Raw genomic sequence first — 19,183 nt, 5'->3', positions numbered from 1 at the left:
GTGAGTCACCAGTTCATTTCCTCTTTGTATTTGGGATGGAATCAGGGAGCTACCAGCCTATGGCCCCAACCCTGTCGTGTCTTTTGTCTGTGCTCATGGAAGGATAGGCCATTTTTTTTCTCCACTATTTCTCTCCCACTATTTTTTCCCTCCCTCCTCCCACTGTTTTCCTAGCTGATAGAATGCTCTAGGAACTTCCCATTCTAGCACTCTGGCAAGCTGCTACTCCACCTTTCCCATTCCTTATCTAGGTCTTGTGATTTATATTTGCCTACTTTTTTTTAAGGCCAAGAAGCCACAAACGCACACATATATATGTGCATATATATGTGTGTGTGTGTGTGTGTGTGTGTATGTATGAATATTTTCCTCTTGTCAGCTGAAGTCCCATGACACAAACCACTTGCCATTTAAATGAAGTGTTTCTTTCATAGAGAGTGATACATGCCCAGTGACAAAAGCCAACAGATGTAGACCCAGTTTCACTTCGGGAATTCAGAGGAGGTGTGGCTGAAGCCTGAACCTTAGTAAGTGGGCAGACTGACGGTTTCCTGCTGCGATGATATGATCCCCTCACCACTTAGCAGGGCGTCTGTTCTTCAAAAGCAGCTTTGAATTCCGGCACGTTTGCTCTGGGAAACACTGTGTCCAGACAGGCGGCTGTGATTATTTCTTTATGAAAGGTGTGGAGATTTTGTTTCACCAAACCAACTAACAGAATAAAATCAGTTACCCCAGAAAACCGCCAGGAAGTAACAGGACTAGGCCGTTGTTCAATCAAGTCACCCAGGAGACAGCCTAAAAAGAGGACAGATCTCACATTCTTGCATTCTTTTAATGTATGGATGTTTTCACATGGAAAAAAATAGTTTTTCTATCTTATACTTTACGAATTATTACTTTTGAGTTCTGTTTTGGGAATTAAAAAGATGAGACCTTGGAAGAGAAGAACAAGAAAATATGAATGGCTAAACCCCTAACTATCATGAGCTCATTCTCTTCCCTTCTTTCCCCTTGTCCTATTATTTACTCCATTATCGCTATCATGATAAGTTTTTATCATTTGGCTGCCTGGGTGAATGATGGACAATGAAAGATCCTAAAGACGAGGGTGTGAAAGCGGAGTCTTTTCATGCGAGCACTGACTAGGTACTGTAGGACAGGGGTTCCAGAAAGAAGGTGCAATGGTTTGAATAAGAATGGCTCCCATAGACTAGTATTTGCATGCTTAGGGAGTGGCATTAGGGGTATGACCTTGTTGGAGGAAGTGTGTCACCGGGGATGTGACCTGAGGTTTCAGATGCTCAAGCCAGGCCCAGTGTTACTCTCTTTTCCTGCTGCCTGCTGATTGAACTGTAGCACTCGCAGCTACCTCTCCAACGCCATGCCTGCCTCGTGCCATCATGCTTCCCACGGTGACAATAATGAACTAAATCTCTGAACCTGTAAGCTAGCTCCAATTAAATGTTTTCCTTGATAAGGCTTACCATGGGCATGGTGTCTCTTTACAGCAACAGAAACCCTCACTAAGACAGAGATATTCCTTATAAGTGCTGGAGAAGGGGCAACTACAATTAGGAAAAATATTTCCAGGGTTAAGCGAGATGGCTCAGCAGGTAACGGTACTGCCACCGAGCCCGACAGCCTGATTTCAACCCTCAGGATGAACACGGTGAGATCAAGGCCACAGGAAGGAAAACCTTAATACCACTGAAAGGCCAGGAGTCTGAGGCCAAAGGCTGTAGCAGGACTGTGATTAGAAGTTAACGAAGGGAATGTCCATGAGAAGGGAAAGCAAACAGGATCATGAGTTAGTTTATTCTATATTTCTCTAAATGGAATTGTTAAATCACAATAATCAGTTCAAGTATTAAAAATAAAGGTGTATTTCAGACTTTCAAATTTACATAAAACACGTTATTATAGATAGGAGTGTAAGTGAGAGTTCTGGCGAGGCACATGTGAGGCCCTGGGCTCCATCCATTGCACGGATATAGAAAAACATATTGCTGACCGTTGTGGGAGGCATCCCGGAAATGGACTAAACAGACAGTGAGAAGCACTCCCCTGAGACTTGCTTTGGAGTATTGGGGATGCCCCCCGACCTGCAGCTCTGTGCCTAGCGGCCTGGTCTGGGGTCCATGGAGTACACACTCAGAGGGCCAGCTTCTTACTCCTGCCTCTCAACTCTGGCTTCACCTGTCACCTAGAACTCTTTCAAAAACAGCGGTGCTAGGCTGAGGATGTAGCTTAGTGGTACGGCACGTGCTGGGCTCTAAGTTCAATCCCTGGCACTACCACAACAGAAACAAAATAAAACAGCTTTTATTTCTAGGTCCTACCCTGTTAGGATGACTGGATAGAACTGCAAGGTCCCTGATAAGCTTCCCTTTTAAATAAACAACAAGAATGTTTCAGTGTAAGCACATCCCAAATGCTGTCTGCTGGACGCTCAGAAATCCCTAGATGTGCTAAGTCAGAGACTAACGTGGAATTTAAAGGTAGAGTATGAGGTTGTCAAGCAGGGTGTGTGTGTGCGTGTATGAAGGTCCAGTTAAAAATCTAGTTGGCCCTCTAGGAGAGAAGAAGGCAGCCTGGGAACTAGCCAACATGGCTTCTAATCTGTTTATATCTTAGGAGAAACACCGTGACACCTCTGCGGGAATCTCATTGTCCAAGCACTTAAAACAGGACTTGCACTGCCAGCCTAACACAGAAAAGATATCGACAGTTCACACTTTGCAAACTGAGTCCTCATCTGCAGTTCCATGCTGGTAGCCGAAGGCCCTTCGGTAATTCTGCTCCAGGAAGGCTCCTGCCCAAAGTCTCTGTATGTTCCTGAACATGCTCTGCAGCCAAGGCCACCGGCAGCCTGCCCTCGGTGGTATGCAGGAAATGGATGAGGTTTCCTGGGTCTTGGTCTTCTCTTCTTGAGAACTGAGGCTCTAGGGACAGGTCCAAGACAGCAGCTGCCGGGTGTCTGGCCCAGGCCCACTTTATCAGCACCAACTGCGCAGCGCAAAGTCCCCAGATCCCTCTGCAGCTGCTTGATAAGAGGCTCAGCTACTGTTTCAGCCTTATCAGAGGCAGAGCTGGGTGGAGGGGTTGCTTCCATCAGCCCAAGGAAGGAGGGAAAGGAGGCCCTCTGAAGAAATATAAAGCTGTCACGCTCTCACACAGCCACAGTAGCTGTCTGTCCTTCCAGCTATCCTCTGTACCTGGCTGGCGTAAATGGTCCACCTCAGTTTTCACTCAGATATGCGTGCCTCCGGATCCTTTTATGATAAAGTGGCAAAATGCCACCTGCATCCCTACTCAAGTAGTAGCTGGGGTTCCGAGCTGCTTGGGATCTAAAGCAGAGCAGAGGCTGGGCATGGCATCCAGGAGGCCAAGCCCTGTAGGTGGGGCCAGCTGTGTCTCCTTAGCAGCTCGCACGCGCGCGTGTGCGTGTGTGTGTGTGTGTGTGTGTGTGTGTGTGTGTGTGTGTGTGTTTGGCGGGGGTGTGTGTATGCATGCATGTGTATTCATGTGCATGTGGAGGTCACAGTATAACCTTAGTTGTCATTCCTCAGGCACAGTTCACCGCGGGTTTTGGTTTGGTTGGGTAGGGCAAGGTCTCTCACTGACCTGGATCTCACCTGGTCTTAGCTGCCTGACCAGGGAGCCCAAGGGATCCGCTTGTCTCCTCCCCAAACACTGAGATCACAGAAACACCACAATCCTTTCGGTTAACTGTGAGTTCCAGGGATCCGACTCAGATCCTCAGGCTTGGAAGGTAAACACTATATCAACTGAGCCCTCTTCCCAGCCTTAGGCAGTGCCACTTTACAGAGTATGGCCAGAGGATATGTCACCAGAGAGGTGATGCCTGGGAAAGGCAAAAGGGCCGAGAACCAGGTCCCTGAGAGACAGAGCCCCCAAGGGTTACAAGAATTATTGTACAGGGCAGCACACTGCCTCGGCACAGGCACGGCGCCGGGAGATGAGTATCAAGGACTAAATTACAATCCTTTCCTATTCATCAATCTGCGACAGGGATGATCTACTTCCTCCACAGGTACTTGTAAATTTGGTAGCACATGGGAGAAGCGGAGAGTAACTGTGACAGGGCCGCTAGCAGTACTGAACAGCAGACCCAAGATAAGAATGTGGATGTTTTCCACATGGGTCACCAATAGGTTGACCACACTCTCTGTCATCTTTCCCTTGGGTCACAGTGTGCTTTAATAAGGTGACCTCTTAGGAAGGGGCAAATGGCTTCATGGCAAGTACCACACACATATCCTCACTGTATATACTTGGACACACACACACACACACGCACGCACGCACGCACGCACGCACGCACGCATCTCTTCTCTTCTCCAGCTTCCTCATATTTTTTGGATTGACTGTTCTCCCTAAGAACTAGCCTGATGGTCTAACTGAGCCTTCTGCTGTGGCTCTATCCACTCTCACTAGAACGTCAGCTCTTCTTGAGGATCACTGCTGTTTTGTTCATGGTCATATCCTCAGGGCCTGGCACATGGCTGGTGCTTAGTACATAACTTCTGGGCCATATGCTTACTGGTGCTGGTTGAAGAGGCAAAAAGGGAAACTGAGGGCAAACCTGTCCTTTCTTCCTAAGCCATTCCTCTGCATGAAACCCACTAGTCAACTGCTCACAGGTGACTAGAAAATTTTAAATAAACTCATTTATTTATTATTTGTGCATGTATGTGTGTGTGCACGCATGCAGGTATGCACATGCTATGGGACACGTATGGAGGGTGGAGGGACATTTGAGGGAGTTGGTCCTCTTCCTCTACCACGTGGGTCCCAGGGACTGAACTCAGGTTATCAAGCTTTACTTCACGGTAACTGCCTTTACCCACTGCGTCATCTTATCAGTCCTCGTGTGACTTTAAAACCAGCCATTCCGAGAGCTGGGGGAGATGGATCAGTGGCAGGAGCGCTTACTGTGCAAGCATTTAGACCTGAGGTTGGAGCACAGTCCATGTTGAGAGTAACTGTGGCTGCTTCTGCACCTGCCCCCTCAGTTACACTGCTGTCCTCCAGTGTAACTCCAGGCTTACTGACAGACCCGGCCTCAAGGAATTAAGGCAGAGAGAGACAGAACAGGAACCTGCCATTTTTTCCCTAGGCTACAGGCATGCACAGGTACACACACCTGCATACAAACGTACATTACACCCACACATTTCAGACGTACAGTGAACAGCTCTGGTGTGTGGGCCGGGGTAGTACCTGTCAGTGAAGTTCCATGACATATGCACAGACCGCCACTGACTTCCTAACCCCCAATGTCCCCCCCGCAACTCCTCTCTCAGCCCCATAGCATGGCTCCCCTCTACCCTTGGGAGTCACAGTTCGGACTGCTCTTCTGTCTTCATGCCTGGGCCTCATGAATAAACTCCTTGTGAACTTGTCCCATCAGTGGTGACACACTGTCACAGGCGGGGAGGCTGCTGCTTGTGTCCGGGAGCATCATTTTATAACTGGCGGATTCGGGCACCCTTAGCCCCAGAGTCTCCACTTCCAAGGATGAGGGCTGCTTCCCTCAGCAAGAAAGGTGAAGTAAGCCTAGTCTGGCCCACCCCACGTGGAAAGTTTGACCTCACTGGGATGACAAGTACCATTTTATGGACATGGGAGAGGGATGGCAGAACCCCAGCTTTAGGGTTGGGGGAGCCTGCCTGGCAGGCAATATACCTGCTCCAGAATTCCTTCTGAACCTGCTGAGGTGAGGCTTCTATGAAGGACAATGGCAGAGCCTACAGTGCTTTTGGGGAGGGTGATAGGATGGCCAGGGTCGACTATAAAAAGGCCCTTGCCTGGCAACTGGGTGATGAAGATCAGGGAGGGGCACCATTGTGCTTTTGGGGACCAGTTAGTCAGTGGCCTGGGCTGCTTTATGCTGCTGTTGGTACCCTGATCTCAGCTGGAGAGCTCCCTTCCATGGCTATCCATCCCCGATGCTGGTCTCTGTGGGGAGCTGTAATGGGCTAGGCTGAATCTGGACTTGGAAGATATATCGCTCTGTTGGTTTAAGTGAGGAGTTGACAGATTTTTTTTTCTACAGAGCCAGAGAATAAACAGTTTAGGCTAGGTCAGTCTGTGGCAATGGTTCAACTCAGCCATCATAGTGAAACAGTGCAACCATGTTCTAATAATACTTTACAAAAACAGGCAGCCTGGCTAGGAGGAGGTCTTTGCTGGTAAATGCTTACCTTGCACACACAAGGGCCTGAGTTTAATCCTAGAGCCTGTGCAAAAAAATGGTAGCACATGCTTGTAATCCCAGGTGGAGAAGGGGCAGGGGCAGATCCCTGGGGCTCTCTGGCTGGCCAGCTAGCCTACTACTCGCTGAGTGCCAGGCCAGGGAGAGACCCTGTTTCAAAGGAGGGACATGGTATTGCCAAGGATGAAACCCAAGATTGTTCTCCAGTCTATTCATGCATGCTCACACAAATCTACTCTCACACAGGAACACGCACACTAACCTGCCCACACACATTTTACATAAAAAAAAAACAAAGAAACAAAAGAAACCAGTCCATGGCTTGAATGTCATGTAGCCTGCTGTATACAGAGGGGAAACTTCAGAAGAAGAAGAAGGAGGAGGAGGAGAAGGAGGAAGAGGAGGAGAAGAAAGAGAAGGAGAAGGAGGAGGAGGAGAAGGAGGAAGAGGAGGAGAAGAAAGAGAAGGAGGAGGAGGAGAAGGAGAAGGAGAAGGAAGGAGAAGGAAAAGGAGAAGGAAGGAGAAGGAGAAGAAGAAGAAAGAAGAAGAAGAAGAAGAAGAAGAAGAAGAAGAAGAAGAAGGAAGAAGAAGAAGGAAGAAGAAGAAAGAAGAAGAAGAAGAAGAAGAAGAAGAAGAAGAAGAAGAAGAAGAAGAAGAAGAAGAAGAAGAAGAAGAAGAAGAAGAAGAAGAAGGAGAAAACAGACTGGATACAGAGGGATTGAAGAATATTAGCCATTTCTAAGGAAATAATAAACTCTAATGTGAAGGGTCTGGGGTGCTCGTGAGCTGGAAACATGGGCTCTCAGGGCGTCTGCATGTTTAAGAACAGCATCGGCCTTTGACTGTGGTGTCTTCAAAGACGCTTCACTTTCTTCAGCCTCGTCTGTTTTCTCTGTGGGCAACAAGCATCATTTCATTCACAGGCTTAAAAATAGATTGTTTCAAGCCGGCTCTAATGGATCTGGGATTCTTAAGTAGGAAATGACCCAAGGGTAATTACCGAAGCCTGACACAAACAAAAGTTCTTAGCTTAAGTGAAGGAACTTTCTTTCAGTCTTGTGAATGAAAACTATTTTTCCAGAACTCCTCATTTCCTGCACATTTGAGGGCTGGTGTTATGGAGGGGTTCAGAGACAGCCAGGGAGTTATGCTAAGTTGAGTTCAGACCATAACTCCCCAATCACAGGGGGTTTCTGGTCACGGCATAAGTGACCACCCACTGCATAGAAGAGGCCAGGCTGAGTCCTCACAGTGCAAGGATTGTGCCTGAACCCATCCCCCCCTTTTCTGTTTGGCATCCTTCCAACTCATCCTGACCCAAGTCATTCTCCAAGTTACACCATCAACCAACATCAAAACACTGATAGCTTGCTTCTTCAAACACAAGATCTGTTTGTGTGTTCATTCACATGTGTGTGGTTGTGTGTGTGAGTATTAGGGCATGCGTTCAGTCCAGAGGCAAACAGCCCTAGAGATCTGCTTGCCTCTGCCTCCCAGAGTACTGGGATTACAGGTGTGCACCACCCAGCCAGCTTCATGCCATGCTTGTCTAAGGATTAATTACAAACCCGTACCCTCATGCCGTGCTTTCCTAAGGATTAAACTCAGCACTGCAATCGCTTAACCACTGAACCATCTTGCCAGCCCCACGATTTCCAAATTATCTTCATGGTATCAACCTAGGATTGCTGAGGTTAGGTTGAGAACATTCTTCATAAGCCAGCTGGTGGTGGCACACACCTTTAAGCCCAGCACTAGGGAGGCAGGAGTAAGCAGATCTCTGAGTCTGAGGCCAGTCTGGTCTACAAAGCGAGTTCCAAGGCAGCCAGGGCTACACGGAGAAAACAAACAAACAAACAAAAACAAACCAATAAACAAAAATAATTTTCTTCATGTGATTAGTTGGCAAAATGATACACTGGGGTGTGGCCAAAGGTGAACAATGACCGAGATGGAAACACTTTACGACTTCCTTTGGTAGAAATCAGTTACCTAGAAGGCTCCACTTGAGATCCAAGCACATGGCATCTTCACGGGGAGCAAAGCAAACAGTGGGTAACTTCCCTGGCTCTGAGAGTCACTGGGCCACACGTTTTACGCCTGTCTCAAGATCCATGGTAAGAGGCGTGGTTCCCAGTCCTCTCACTTCCTACTCTGCTGCCTCACGTGGAGATTCCGACTTTTGTTATTTTTGTACTTCAACTAAGAATGTTTTTTTTTTTTTTTAAATTGTTACTGTTGATGCTGAAAAAAAATAACTAAAAATAAAACTAATTGCAGCGGAGATTTCTGGGAGTGTGACTTTAGACTGTGATGAAGAACAGGGGCCCCTCATTCTAATAAGGCAGGTGAGGACCGGCACCTAAGGCTGTCCCTTGATTCACACTGCATGCCCTCACACACATGTACACATGCACACAGTATCACACACAGTGGCTCCGGGCTGGAGGCATTCTAGGAACAAGCACAGGGCATTAGTCTTCCCTGACAGTAATGCTATCAGGCAGCTGCCTCCTGCCTCCCCTTGGGGGAACAGGGGTTGGACTCACAGCTAGGACCCACACAGCTACAAGCTAGCCCAGCCAAATCGTTGAGTCCAAGTTCAACGAGAGACACTGCCTCAAAAAGTAACGAGGGAAGTGACTGAGGAGAACAGAAAGCATTGACCTCTGGCTCCCACAGGCACATGGAAGTACACCCATGCCCCTCCCCAACAAATACATAAAGATACATATACCACACTCTCATCCAAAGAAAAGAAAAGAAAGGACAAGAAGAAATAAAGGCCTTTCTTTCTGGGGATGCCCAAATGGCCTTGGGTCTTACTAGGGTCGAGCAGAAGGTCCCAGCGTGGCAGCTGACCTCTTCTGAGGAAGAGGAGACACATCTGGCATGGAGGAAGGCTGCAGTGTTGATCATACTTGGGGGTAGAAGTGGGGTGGGTGGATATGGCCTTTTTGAACCTCACGTGCCACATTTGGAACCTGGAATTAATAACCTCTACGTAGACAGCATGGTGGTTGAATGAAGGGCGGCGTGTGATTCCTGGAAGGTGTGGGCTTGCCATGGGCTAATTGCTGCCTTCCCCTGTCTGCCTTGGCTGAGGTCCTGGCCTTGGGCTTTGCCCATTTCTGGTTGTGGTGGTTAAAATGTGAACGTCCCCTATAGGCCCGCATGTTTGAAGACTCTTGGTCCCTCACTGGTGCTGTTTGAGAAGGTTGTGGACCCTTGAAAGAAGTAGGTTGCTGAAGGACTGCCTTAAGGTTTATAGCCCCTTTTCTCTTCCTGTTTTTACCCTGCTTCCTGACGACAGTAACAATGTGACTAGTCTGCTCATGCCTCACGCCTTTCCATGACGGATTCAATCGCTGTGAGCCAAAATAAACTCCTCCTTTAGTAAGCGGCTTCTTGTCAGATACAACCACAATAAAAAAATAACAATAAAAGCAAGCAACACACTAGACCACTACTAGATGAATGCAAACCACTAGATCAGTGAGTGGTTCTCAATGTGTGGGTCTCGACCCTTCTGGGAGTCACACAGCCGATATTATAACAAATCTGCTATTAACATATCAGATATTTACATTATGATTCATAACATCAGCAAAATTACAGTTATGAAGTAAAAATGAAACAATTTTTGGGCTGGGAGTCATTCCAACATGAGGAACTGTATTAAAGCACTAGGAAGGCTGAGAACCACTGTCCTCAACTGTCCATCAGGACCCTCTACTAGTCCTTAGCTGAAGAGCGTCCTCTGACATGCCACCGTCCATCCCTGGATCTACAACACCTCACTAAGTACCATGGCTTCTGGAACAACGAGCCACAATTCTCAGACTTTCAGACGACGAGTAACCCTATTTCATGGTTTAAGAAGCCAAAGGAAGGGCTGGTGAGACGGCTCTGCAGGCAAAAGTGCTTGTCAAATTGGGAAGATGAGGAAAGTCTAGATCACCAGGACCCACAAAAGGACAGATGTGGTGGTTCCCATCTGTAATCCCAGTACTCTTATGATGATAGAGGAGGCAGAGTAGTGACGTCCCTGGAGGCTTGTGGACCAGCTAGCCTGGACTAATACACAGAGAGGCAGAAATAAGAGAGTCCGTGCCTCACTGCAGTATAAGGACAGAACTGACTCTTGAGGGTTGTCCTCTGACCTCCACATACGTGAGGTAGCATGTTCTCCCTCCATTCAGTAGTAACAAACAAAGTGTTTACAAAAGAAGCCAGAAATGTAAGAGAATGAGATAGAGACAGCAGTACAGAGGTAGGTATACAGGCAGACAGGCAGACAGATAGCTAGGTATGGGATGGATGAGCCTTTGGGTCACAGGCCCCAATTCTTTGCTCTTGGGGATACCTTCTTTCTGAAAAATATTTAATATTATATTTTGCAGCTGTAAAGACAAGTTACCCTTTATCTTTAATGTATCATTTTCATCCTTCTGTTTTGTTTTTTCCCTCTAGCAGCACTGTGAACTCTAATTCCTGTGTCCTGGGATGGGCGGGCCTGGCTGAACCCCCCTTCTAAGCTCTCATGAAGTGGGAAGTGGGCGAGGGAGACAGGAAAAGAGAAGGAGGGGCCAGACAGAGCTGTCTGTAAAGTCCCCCGTCACCTCGCTGGTTTCAATGCCATCACAGGCAAAGGGAGATAAAAATAGGCTGCTGAGGGGTGAAATGAGATAACTTAGGCTGCACACAGGCGCTATCTCCGCTCTGCTTTGAGTCATGGTTAGAGGAGGAGGAGGAAGGGTCATGAAAAGTACAGCATTTATGAGGGGAAAAAAAGAGAGAGATTGAGAAACTGACAAGAGAAAAAAGGACACACATGACTTTCAGTCATAGCTGAGATTAATTTTCGTAAAATGAGAGGTTGTTCAGAAATGAAAGGAGAGCAATTTAGAGGATAAATCAGCCCCAGGGCAGGAATCCAATAAAGCAATGGCCTGGCTCTCCTCACAGGGCCCCTCAGGAGCCTGCTGTGTGGGCACCAAGAGGAGGACAGAGAAGAGAATGAAGAGGGAGAGGAGGGACGGCGAAGGAGGGAGAGGGGAAAAGTGTCATTCCTCAGGAGGAGGAAGAAGGGAAAGAGGAAGAGTCATTCTTCAGGAAGAGAGAGAACAGAACGGTCATTCCCAAAAGGAGGAGGAGGGAGAAGAAGGGTAGAAGGGGAAAGAAGGAGAGGAAAGGAGGGGAGGAAGAGGCCTGCCTTTTGAGAAATGGAAGTCAAAGCCTGGGCCATAACTGTGGACTGCTCAGAGGGTAGCACAGAGGAACAGAGAAAAGAGAAATGCTGGTTGAGAAGACACTGAAGGGCAGAGGGCCTTGAGGTCAGGAACAGGGAGGAGCCTTTACTGAGCACAGGCTAGGAGGTACCCTAAATACCAGAGGCGGGTTAAGAGGCAGAGCCAACAGTTGCTCACAGTCCACTCTGGCCAATGAGGGGCGGGGTGACAGCCTCCTGAGGAATGACAGTTACTCCCCACTGAGCTGACTGTTGAAAACATAAAGGAGCATGCTGGGATGCTTCTCCCCTTGCTTAGAGGGAGTGCTGTGCTATGCTGTGGTGTGCTACAGGAGGGGGACACTGTGGGGAGGCTGCACTCCTGGCTTAGAGGAATGCCATGCCAGGTCATGCCATGCCTATGGTATGCCACTGTGAGGAGGCCCTCCCTGTCCTGGGCTCTGCAGGACCCAATAGTCTGTACTCTTTTCTTGAAGGCAAGTTACAGTAAATTGACAAATAGAGGAACACTGGGAAGGAAAGATAAAGTGGGGTGGTGGGGAGTGAGTAGGCACCCATTGAGAACAATCGTGACCTTGTATCTGGCGTCGTATTATGAGAAATTATTTGTGTGTGTGGCTGCGTACAGGTACACATGTGCACACATGCACATCGAGGCCATAGTTGGCTTTGACTATTGTCTCTCTGGTGCCATCCACTTTGCTTTTTGAGACAGGGTTTCCCATTGATCTAGAACTTTCCAGCAGGCTAGGCCATCTGGCCAGTGAGCCCCACCTCCCCAGTCTAAGCCACCATGTATTACCTTTTCTTTTCTTTTCTTGACATGACCACTGGGGGGATGAAGCTTACAATTTTTGTGCTTTCAGGGCAAACATTTTAACTGACTGGTTTATCACCCCAGTCCAGGAACTATGTTACCTATTGATACTCAGAATATATCCTTCATATACAGATCATTATTATTCCCTAGTGTAGCGAGAACTTTGTCGTTTTGGCTTCTTTGAAAAACACTGGACTATTATAAGAATGTGTTTTTGTTTTAAGTACCGGGTGTGGGATACGGGACTGCCTCAGAGCAGCTGACTATGATTTGCCTCATGCTCTAGCAGAGGCATGGTTTTGCCAGCTGCAGATGGTTTCTGCAATTGTGTGACATTTGGAATTCTGAGGACTCTTCAGAGGGTGTATAAATGCTAGCACCCTCAAGAGGGGTGGTGGGCTGCTGGTAGGCTGTTGGTTGCTGTTGGTTGTGGTTTGTTAAATAGTTGTGAGCAAAGAAGAACCAACAAGAAGAAACCAGATATCCTGATGGTGAAGATCAAACTTGCCCCAAGGAGCTTGATGCCCCCAATCAGCGGGAAGTATTCTAATGATAATGACTCCCCCTTTCCAATCCTTGATTTTATTCAGGAATATCTTTCTTCTCGATCCTTTTCCCCCCTCATATCTAGTGTTAGGGGGTTGAAGGGGTGGGAAAAGGGTGGAGAAAGGTGGCAGAAAGAAGACCCCACAAAGCTAAAACTGTCAGCTATCCCCTTAACTAAAAGGCTAGCTATAAAATTTTGGGACTCAATACAACTTGTCAATGTCGACCCCTTGTTAATACATGAACAAAACAGCAATCACTGAGCAGGAAAAAAGTACAATACATTCAGGTCCTTGCGGGGCAGTCAAGGTTACATCAAAAGGCCCAGCGACGTGCCCGAGATCATCGCTGGTTTGTAACAGGTCCAGATTCCAAACCCTACTCACTCTCCTGCCAACCTCTTCATCACTAGCACGCTAACAAAATCTATTTGTGCTACATGGTGCTTTAGAGATGAGTGAAGAGGGCTTGAGAGATGGCCCAGTAGCTTGCTCAAGCACGAGGGCCTCAGTTTGAATGTCGCAACCCATGCAAAGAAAAAAAAATAGGGCATGGTGGCAGGTACTTGTGATTCCAGCCCTAGGGAGGCAGTTAAGAGGATTCCTAGGGCTCCCTGGTCAGCATAGACTAAGTGGTGAGCTCTTGGTCAATGAGAGATCTTGTCTCCACAAACAAGGGGGGGGGCAGCTAGTTGGCTCAGTGGGTAAAGGCATTTGCTTCCCAGCTTGATGGCATGAGAGTTTAAACTTGGAGCCTCATAGAACCCACATGGCAAAAGGAGAGAACTGATTCCCTCAAATTGTCTTCCAACCTCCACACACACACACACACACACACACACACACACACACAGACAGACAGGGAGAGAGGCACACAGAAAGAGAGAGGGGTGAATGAGAGGTGACAGAGGTGAGGGTGTGGGATATTGAGGCAAGAGAAAGAGCAAGGACCTCAGGGTTAGAGGTCAAAGGGATAGTAGGCCCTTTCCCACGCTCTGGGCTCCCTGTGACATGGAATTAGCCGTGTTCAGGGCTTTCCAGCAGCTGGTGTGTGGTCTTGTCCAGTTCCCACCTACCCCCAGATGGAATCCAGAACCTTGGTCTGGGCTCTAGCCAGCAGGCGGGAAAGAGGCCATTGTCTGTCTCTACCATGGGTTAAAGGGCTGTACAAAAAACATTGTTTTAGAAGAATGTACGAAAATTAAAATTTATAAAACTGAGGGCAGCGGCCAGCACTCCCCCAGAAGGTCAGACTATATAAGGCTCTAAAGGGAGCACTAGGCCAAACGAAGAGGTGGTGGGGGAGGGGGAGATAAGCGTGCAGCTCAGCTGCTGTGTTCTTAGCATGTCATGCCTTTGGTGGTGTCTCTGCTTGTTTCGAAGTCATATTTGCCGGCCTTTCAGGATTCGCCAAGTTCTGGCCTAGGAGCTGTCAGGGTAACTTCTCAAAGACCCGTGAAGGGGCTTTTGGCCTTGGAGTGGTGCCACCTTTGAGCTTTAGCGTGGTCTACACAGTCACCACCTGTTTCTGAGTGGCTCACTTGACAGCTCTTTGTGCTAGGCCCTAAGCAGGAGGGTGTGGGCACAGAGCCACTCAGGAGGTCAGATTCCTTAGAAGGGGCAGATGCAGGGCCCGCTGGGGCTGCAAAGTCTTCCCTTTGTAGCTTTGGTGGATGACTTCCAAGGCTGGGTTTTTTTTTTTTTTCTTTTTTAATGAGTTGGACTACACAAACAAGCCCTTGACAGACAAGCAGATGTGTTCGGGGGAGGGTATCCAGACATCTAGGAACTGGTTACAGGTTGTTAGGAAGGGTGAAGCTGGAAAGGCAGACAGCATGGGCAGATGGCATGAGGGCCATCAGGGAAGGGTGCAGGCAGAGTGGGGCAGGCCTGACCACAGGAAAAAGAGAGAGGGTGTTGGTGAGTGCTCACGGACCGTGGCTGGAGCGCAGGCCTGCCTGAGGAGCTGAGGAATGGAAGGCAGCAGTCACACAGGCCTTTGGTTAGGCTAGTCAGATGCAGTTCTTTCAGTGAGCAGAACCCTTTGCCTTACACATGCTCACTAGCAACAGGCCTTTCTGTGCACCGACACCCACTCAGGTGGACCTCAGCGGTCTCAGAGGTCTCACGGCCTCTGACCCCAGCCTGGCTTTGTACGTAGTAGATTGGAAGCCTGAGCCAGGCAGTTCTCCCTGAGCCTCCAGCCTTTCTTCGGCCAAATTCCTGTTACTTCAAGCATGCTGGGGTGATCCAGGCAAGGTCCATACCAGGGCTTGACTGAAAAGCACTAATACTGTTGTTACACTATCAAAAGCAAGAAATACTAGCCACCGCTGCTGGGGGACAGCTGAGAGTACCCACATCTGCCAGCCATCTTCTCTCTTTCTCCGAAACCGGCACTGCTGGGCACGGCTCCAGGACCCTTCTGTTCCCCAAGTGAATACTCTGAAGTTGGTGGCTATTGCCTCCAAGGGAGGAGAAAGCTGAGGCACTGAGATATTGTGATTCCTCCTAAAGCTCAGTGAACGCCCAGGTCTGACACCACACATGGACAGATAGACGGAGAGATGGATGGCCTGAGCTCTGGCAGGCTCGTCCCCCAAAAGTAACAGCGTGTCTTATCAGAGTCATAAAACACGCGTAGACTTTCTCCTAACTAGAGAGAGACATATTTCAAAGTGACCACATTTCCTGCCCACCAGCTTAGCCGAGATGGTGAGAGTGAGCAAGCGCGCAGGTGATTTGCTATAATCATAAACAGTCATGGACATTAGTAACTGGTGTAGGACTGGAGAGATGGCTCAGTCCATAAACTGCTTGCTACACAAGAGAGAACCAAGGTCCACATGCAAATTCTGGGTGTGCTAGTACATATTTGTAACCCCAGCACTGATGGTAGATTCTGGCAGCTCACTAGTAAGTCAGTCTAGCCTGCTCGGTGAGTTCGGGACTGAGAGGCCTGTCTCAAGCTAAATGTGCACAGCACCTGAGGAATGGATAGCAGAGGCTACCCACTGGCTTGCATGCATGCCTGCACAAATAGATGCACATGCAAAAACATGAACACACACACACACACACACACACACTGGCATGACCTTCAGGACAGTTTCTGAGTAATTAACATTTTAAACATATAAAATATTCACCTCATAGATTAAACCCTGGAACAGGGCACTTTACCCTGAAAGCTTACAATCACACAGAGGTCACATTCCACTTACAAAGATGGCTGCATCAGCCACCCAGAGATAAACCCACTCAGCTTACTTTCCCTCTCCCCACTCACTGTGGAAGCAGTTACCCACTTCCACTGCGCACGCAGACACACACACACACACACACACACACGGAATGCCTCTTACCCCATAGACCTCTGCTTCCCAGAGTGTTTTGCAAGCCTCTAAAACGCTTGCCCAACCAAGGGTACCCTGGGAAAGGTCCAGCGCTTGCTGTGCCAGCCCCACGAGACTCCCAATGTCCCCAGCATCTAGAGGGATTGCACAAGGGTTGGGTTGTAATGTCACTTGGCACTTCTCGTCACCTTCTCTGCCTCTGCCAGCGACAGCAGATTCTATATAAAAGCTGCCAAACCTGGCATCTCTACATTGAGCCGTGACCCCTTCATCGAAGGGCAAGGCACCAGACTGCCGGTGATAACGGTGGCAATCAGGCCTAGCAGAAGCCCTGAACCCTGCTGGGTCAGGGCAGACCTGACACGGGGAAGTGAATTCTCTCTGCTCCGACCTCAGGCTCTGAGTAGCTATGGCTTCATCATGGAGACAGGATACAGACACATCCTGTCTGAGTTAGCGGCAAGAAATAGGGCCCCAGGGGTCTCCCGGCAGGGACCCTGCCACAAAAGCAATGGGGAAAGTAATCCGGAGAACTATATAAACAAAGGTTGCAACCCCGACAGCCCTGGAAGAGAGGTGTCTTCCCCTATTGGCCAAGCAAGATCTGAACCGGGAATCTCAGAAAACTGTTGGGTAGGGGGTCAGGTGACCCTGTCCAGGCCCCCCGGCGACTGCAGCCTGGACTTCCTTGGGGCCTGAGATGAAATGAATGCAGCAGTCCTGACTTCCTGTCTCTTAACCCAGGCCCTAACTAAGCATGTGCTCACACACGTGCCTGGCATCCACACACAGGAACTCAGGTCAGGCACATGTTGAAATTAATGCCCGAGAACCCTGGGATCCACACTCGCTGGTACAGTTCGCCTCGGGGCGCTAGACATTTGTAAACACCTGGCATACCTCTGCCTGGACTTTTCTGGTATTTACATGCGTCTCATTCTTACAGCCCAGGGAGAAGTATTCTAAGACGATTCTCACTTTGTGGATGCTGAGCCTGGGGCTAAGAGACGTCATAGAGATGACCCCAGTACACACAACCTACAGGATAGCGTGGACTGGTGACACGCGTGGGCACACAGTCACAGACCACACGGCATCAACACAAGGTGCTTGTCCCCAAGTTACACAAGACAGGGGTCCCAAGAGCCCCCTCACCTATGTTTATAAGACCTGTCAAAGTGGGAGCCGAGTAGGGGTGTAGCTCAGTGTTTGCCTCACATGCATGGGGCCCTGAGTTCCCTCTCTGGTACGGCATAGGCTCGCTGTGTGGTGCCCTGTCCCTACGGTCACAGTACCTTGGAGGTGGAGGTAGGACGATCAGAAGTTTAAAGTCATCTTTGGACATGGCCTGGCCCATTCTATGGACTAGCGCCCGGATTACATAAAACCATGTCTCAAACAAAAATAAAAAAATAAAAAAGGGTCTCTGTTATCCTCTATTATCTTATTATTGTGTTAGCGAACACCACGTAGGCTCTGAGTAATGACTCTCCGAGGTGAGGGGCAAAATGGATAAACGGTGGTCGTGTTCTTTTAAAAACAAAACTTTAGATTGCAAAAGCCCCAAAGCAGAGAGGCAGGCAGTTCGGACGGGGAGGCCCATCAGTGCTTCCTACATCCGGAGACTCTTCACTGCTCCTGTTACCAAGTTAAAGCGTTTAAAAAAAAAAAAGACAGTCTTGTTTGTTTGTTTGTCGTTTCATACTCCCAGAGAGTCCAGGAGAGCGGACTCCGCAAGGTCTGTGCCCGTCCCACGGCCAACGGGCCTGAAAGAACTGCTGGAATTTCTAGGAGTCTTCCCCGAGTTGGCCCAGGCTCCCTGGTGCGAACTTGACCGACCGTGGCGACTTGCCTTGCTGGGGGGATGGGGGTGCCTGCCTGGTTGCTAAAGGCTCGGCCTCTCCCTCCCTGGGGTCCCGGACCCTCCCCAAGCCCCACACAAAGAAACCGCGCGCCACCGCAGGGCTGGTGGCCTCCCTGGACTCGGGGACACCCACCCGGCCGGAGCCCCAGGCTGGGACCCCCGCGCGCTCGGTACCGCCCGGCTCAGGCCAGAATCCCGGGCAGCCCCGGTACTCACCGAGGCGCTCCGGGGGCGGCGTGCTGGCGGGGCCGCTCATCGCCACGCGGTAGGGCGCACTGCGGCGGCGGGGGTCCCCAGTTTCTGGACCGTGAACCCGGCCTCTCGCTGGCACCTGGGGCTCCCACTCCGCGCGCGGCCAGCAGAAGGGAGGGGCTCCGCCCCAAGATAGGCACACTTCAAACTATTTTTTTCTACAACTTGGCCATGAGGTTTCCACCCATTTTTTTTTTTTTTAAACACACACCCGCCCACTTCCGAACGTTTTTCTTTTGCGCTCTAACTTTCCGCTCAGGGCTCACAGCTCTCCGCGTTTCTGTTTCCAGCTGCCACTCTCAGATAGACAGAGGGCATGCAGTTATAACTACCCTCGTGTGAGCACCGAAAAAGTCTCACAGGAGACCTAGTGGCCTGGCTGGGCACTGTCCAAATAGGGACAGACAGGCCTTTCAAGCCTGGCTTAGATGCCTTGTAAGCAGAACCAGTCTAAACATTTCTTCTTTTTAAAACAATTCCTCTTAATTAGCATTCACTGCTGCGTATATTTACAGGGTACGGCAAAATATTTGACATAACGTAGGCTGTGTAAGGATGGTGTCAGTTAACATTCTTAACTCTTTACCGCCCTTTACTTTTGGGGATAACCAGCTCTCTCTCTCTCTCTCTCTCTCTCTCTCTCTCTCTCTCTCTCTCTCCCCCCCCCCCGTGTGTGTGTGTGTGTGTGTGTGTGTGTGTACACCAATCTGTTTTAGTACCACCTACCCAATCTCTATTTTCTGCTCAGTCACTAGTCACTAATAATTGCTACTGGACTGCTCTACTTTGAGATGACATTTTTGATTGTACAAGACGGATAATTTTGTATTTGTTTCTCTGGCCTAGTTAACTAT

General features: G+C 49.1%; 1 protein-coding gene across 1 annotated transcript in view; it reads right to left on the bottom strand.

Annotated features, from left to right (window-relative positions):
* Positions 1–18,633, bottom strand: part of Gypc (glycophorin C (Gerbich blood group)) — a 35,815-nt gene extending 17,182 nt beyond the window's left edge. Inside the window, exon 1 of the mRNA XM_060377503.1 lies at positions 18,294–18,633. Within this exon, the coding sequence (XP_060233486.1) occupies positions 18,294–18,333 (40 nt within the window). The 5' untranslated portion in view covers positions 18,334–18,633. The remainder of the gene's footprint in view (positions 1–18,293) is intronic.
* Between the last annotated feature and the right edge of the window lie 550 nt (positions 18,634–19,183).

The sequence above is a fragment of the Meriones unguiculatus genome, chromosome 2, assembly GCF_030254825.1.
Source record: "Meriones unguiculatus strain TT.TT164.6M chromosome 2, Bangor_MerUng_6.1, whole genome shotgun sequence".
NCBI classification, from domain to species: Eukaryota; Metazoa; Chordata; class Mammalia; order Rodentia; family Muridae; genus Meriones; species Meriones unguiculatus.
The sequence above is the reverse complement of the archived record's forward strand: the minus strand, read 5'-3'. Positions and strand labels throughout refer to the sequence as shown.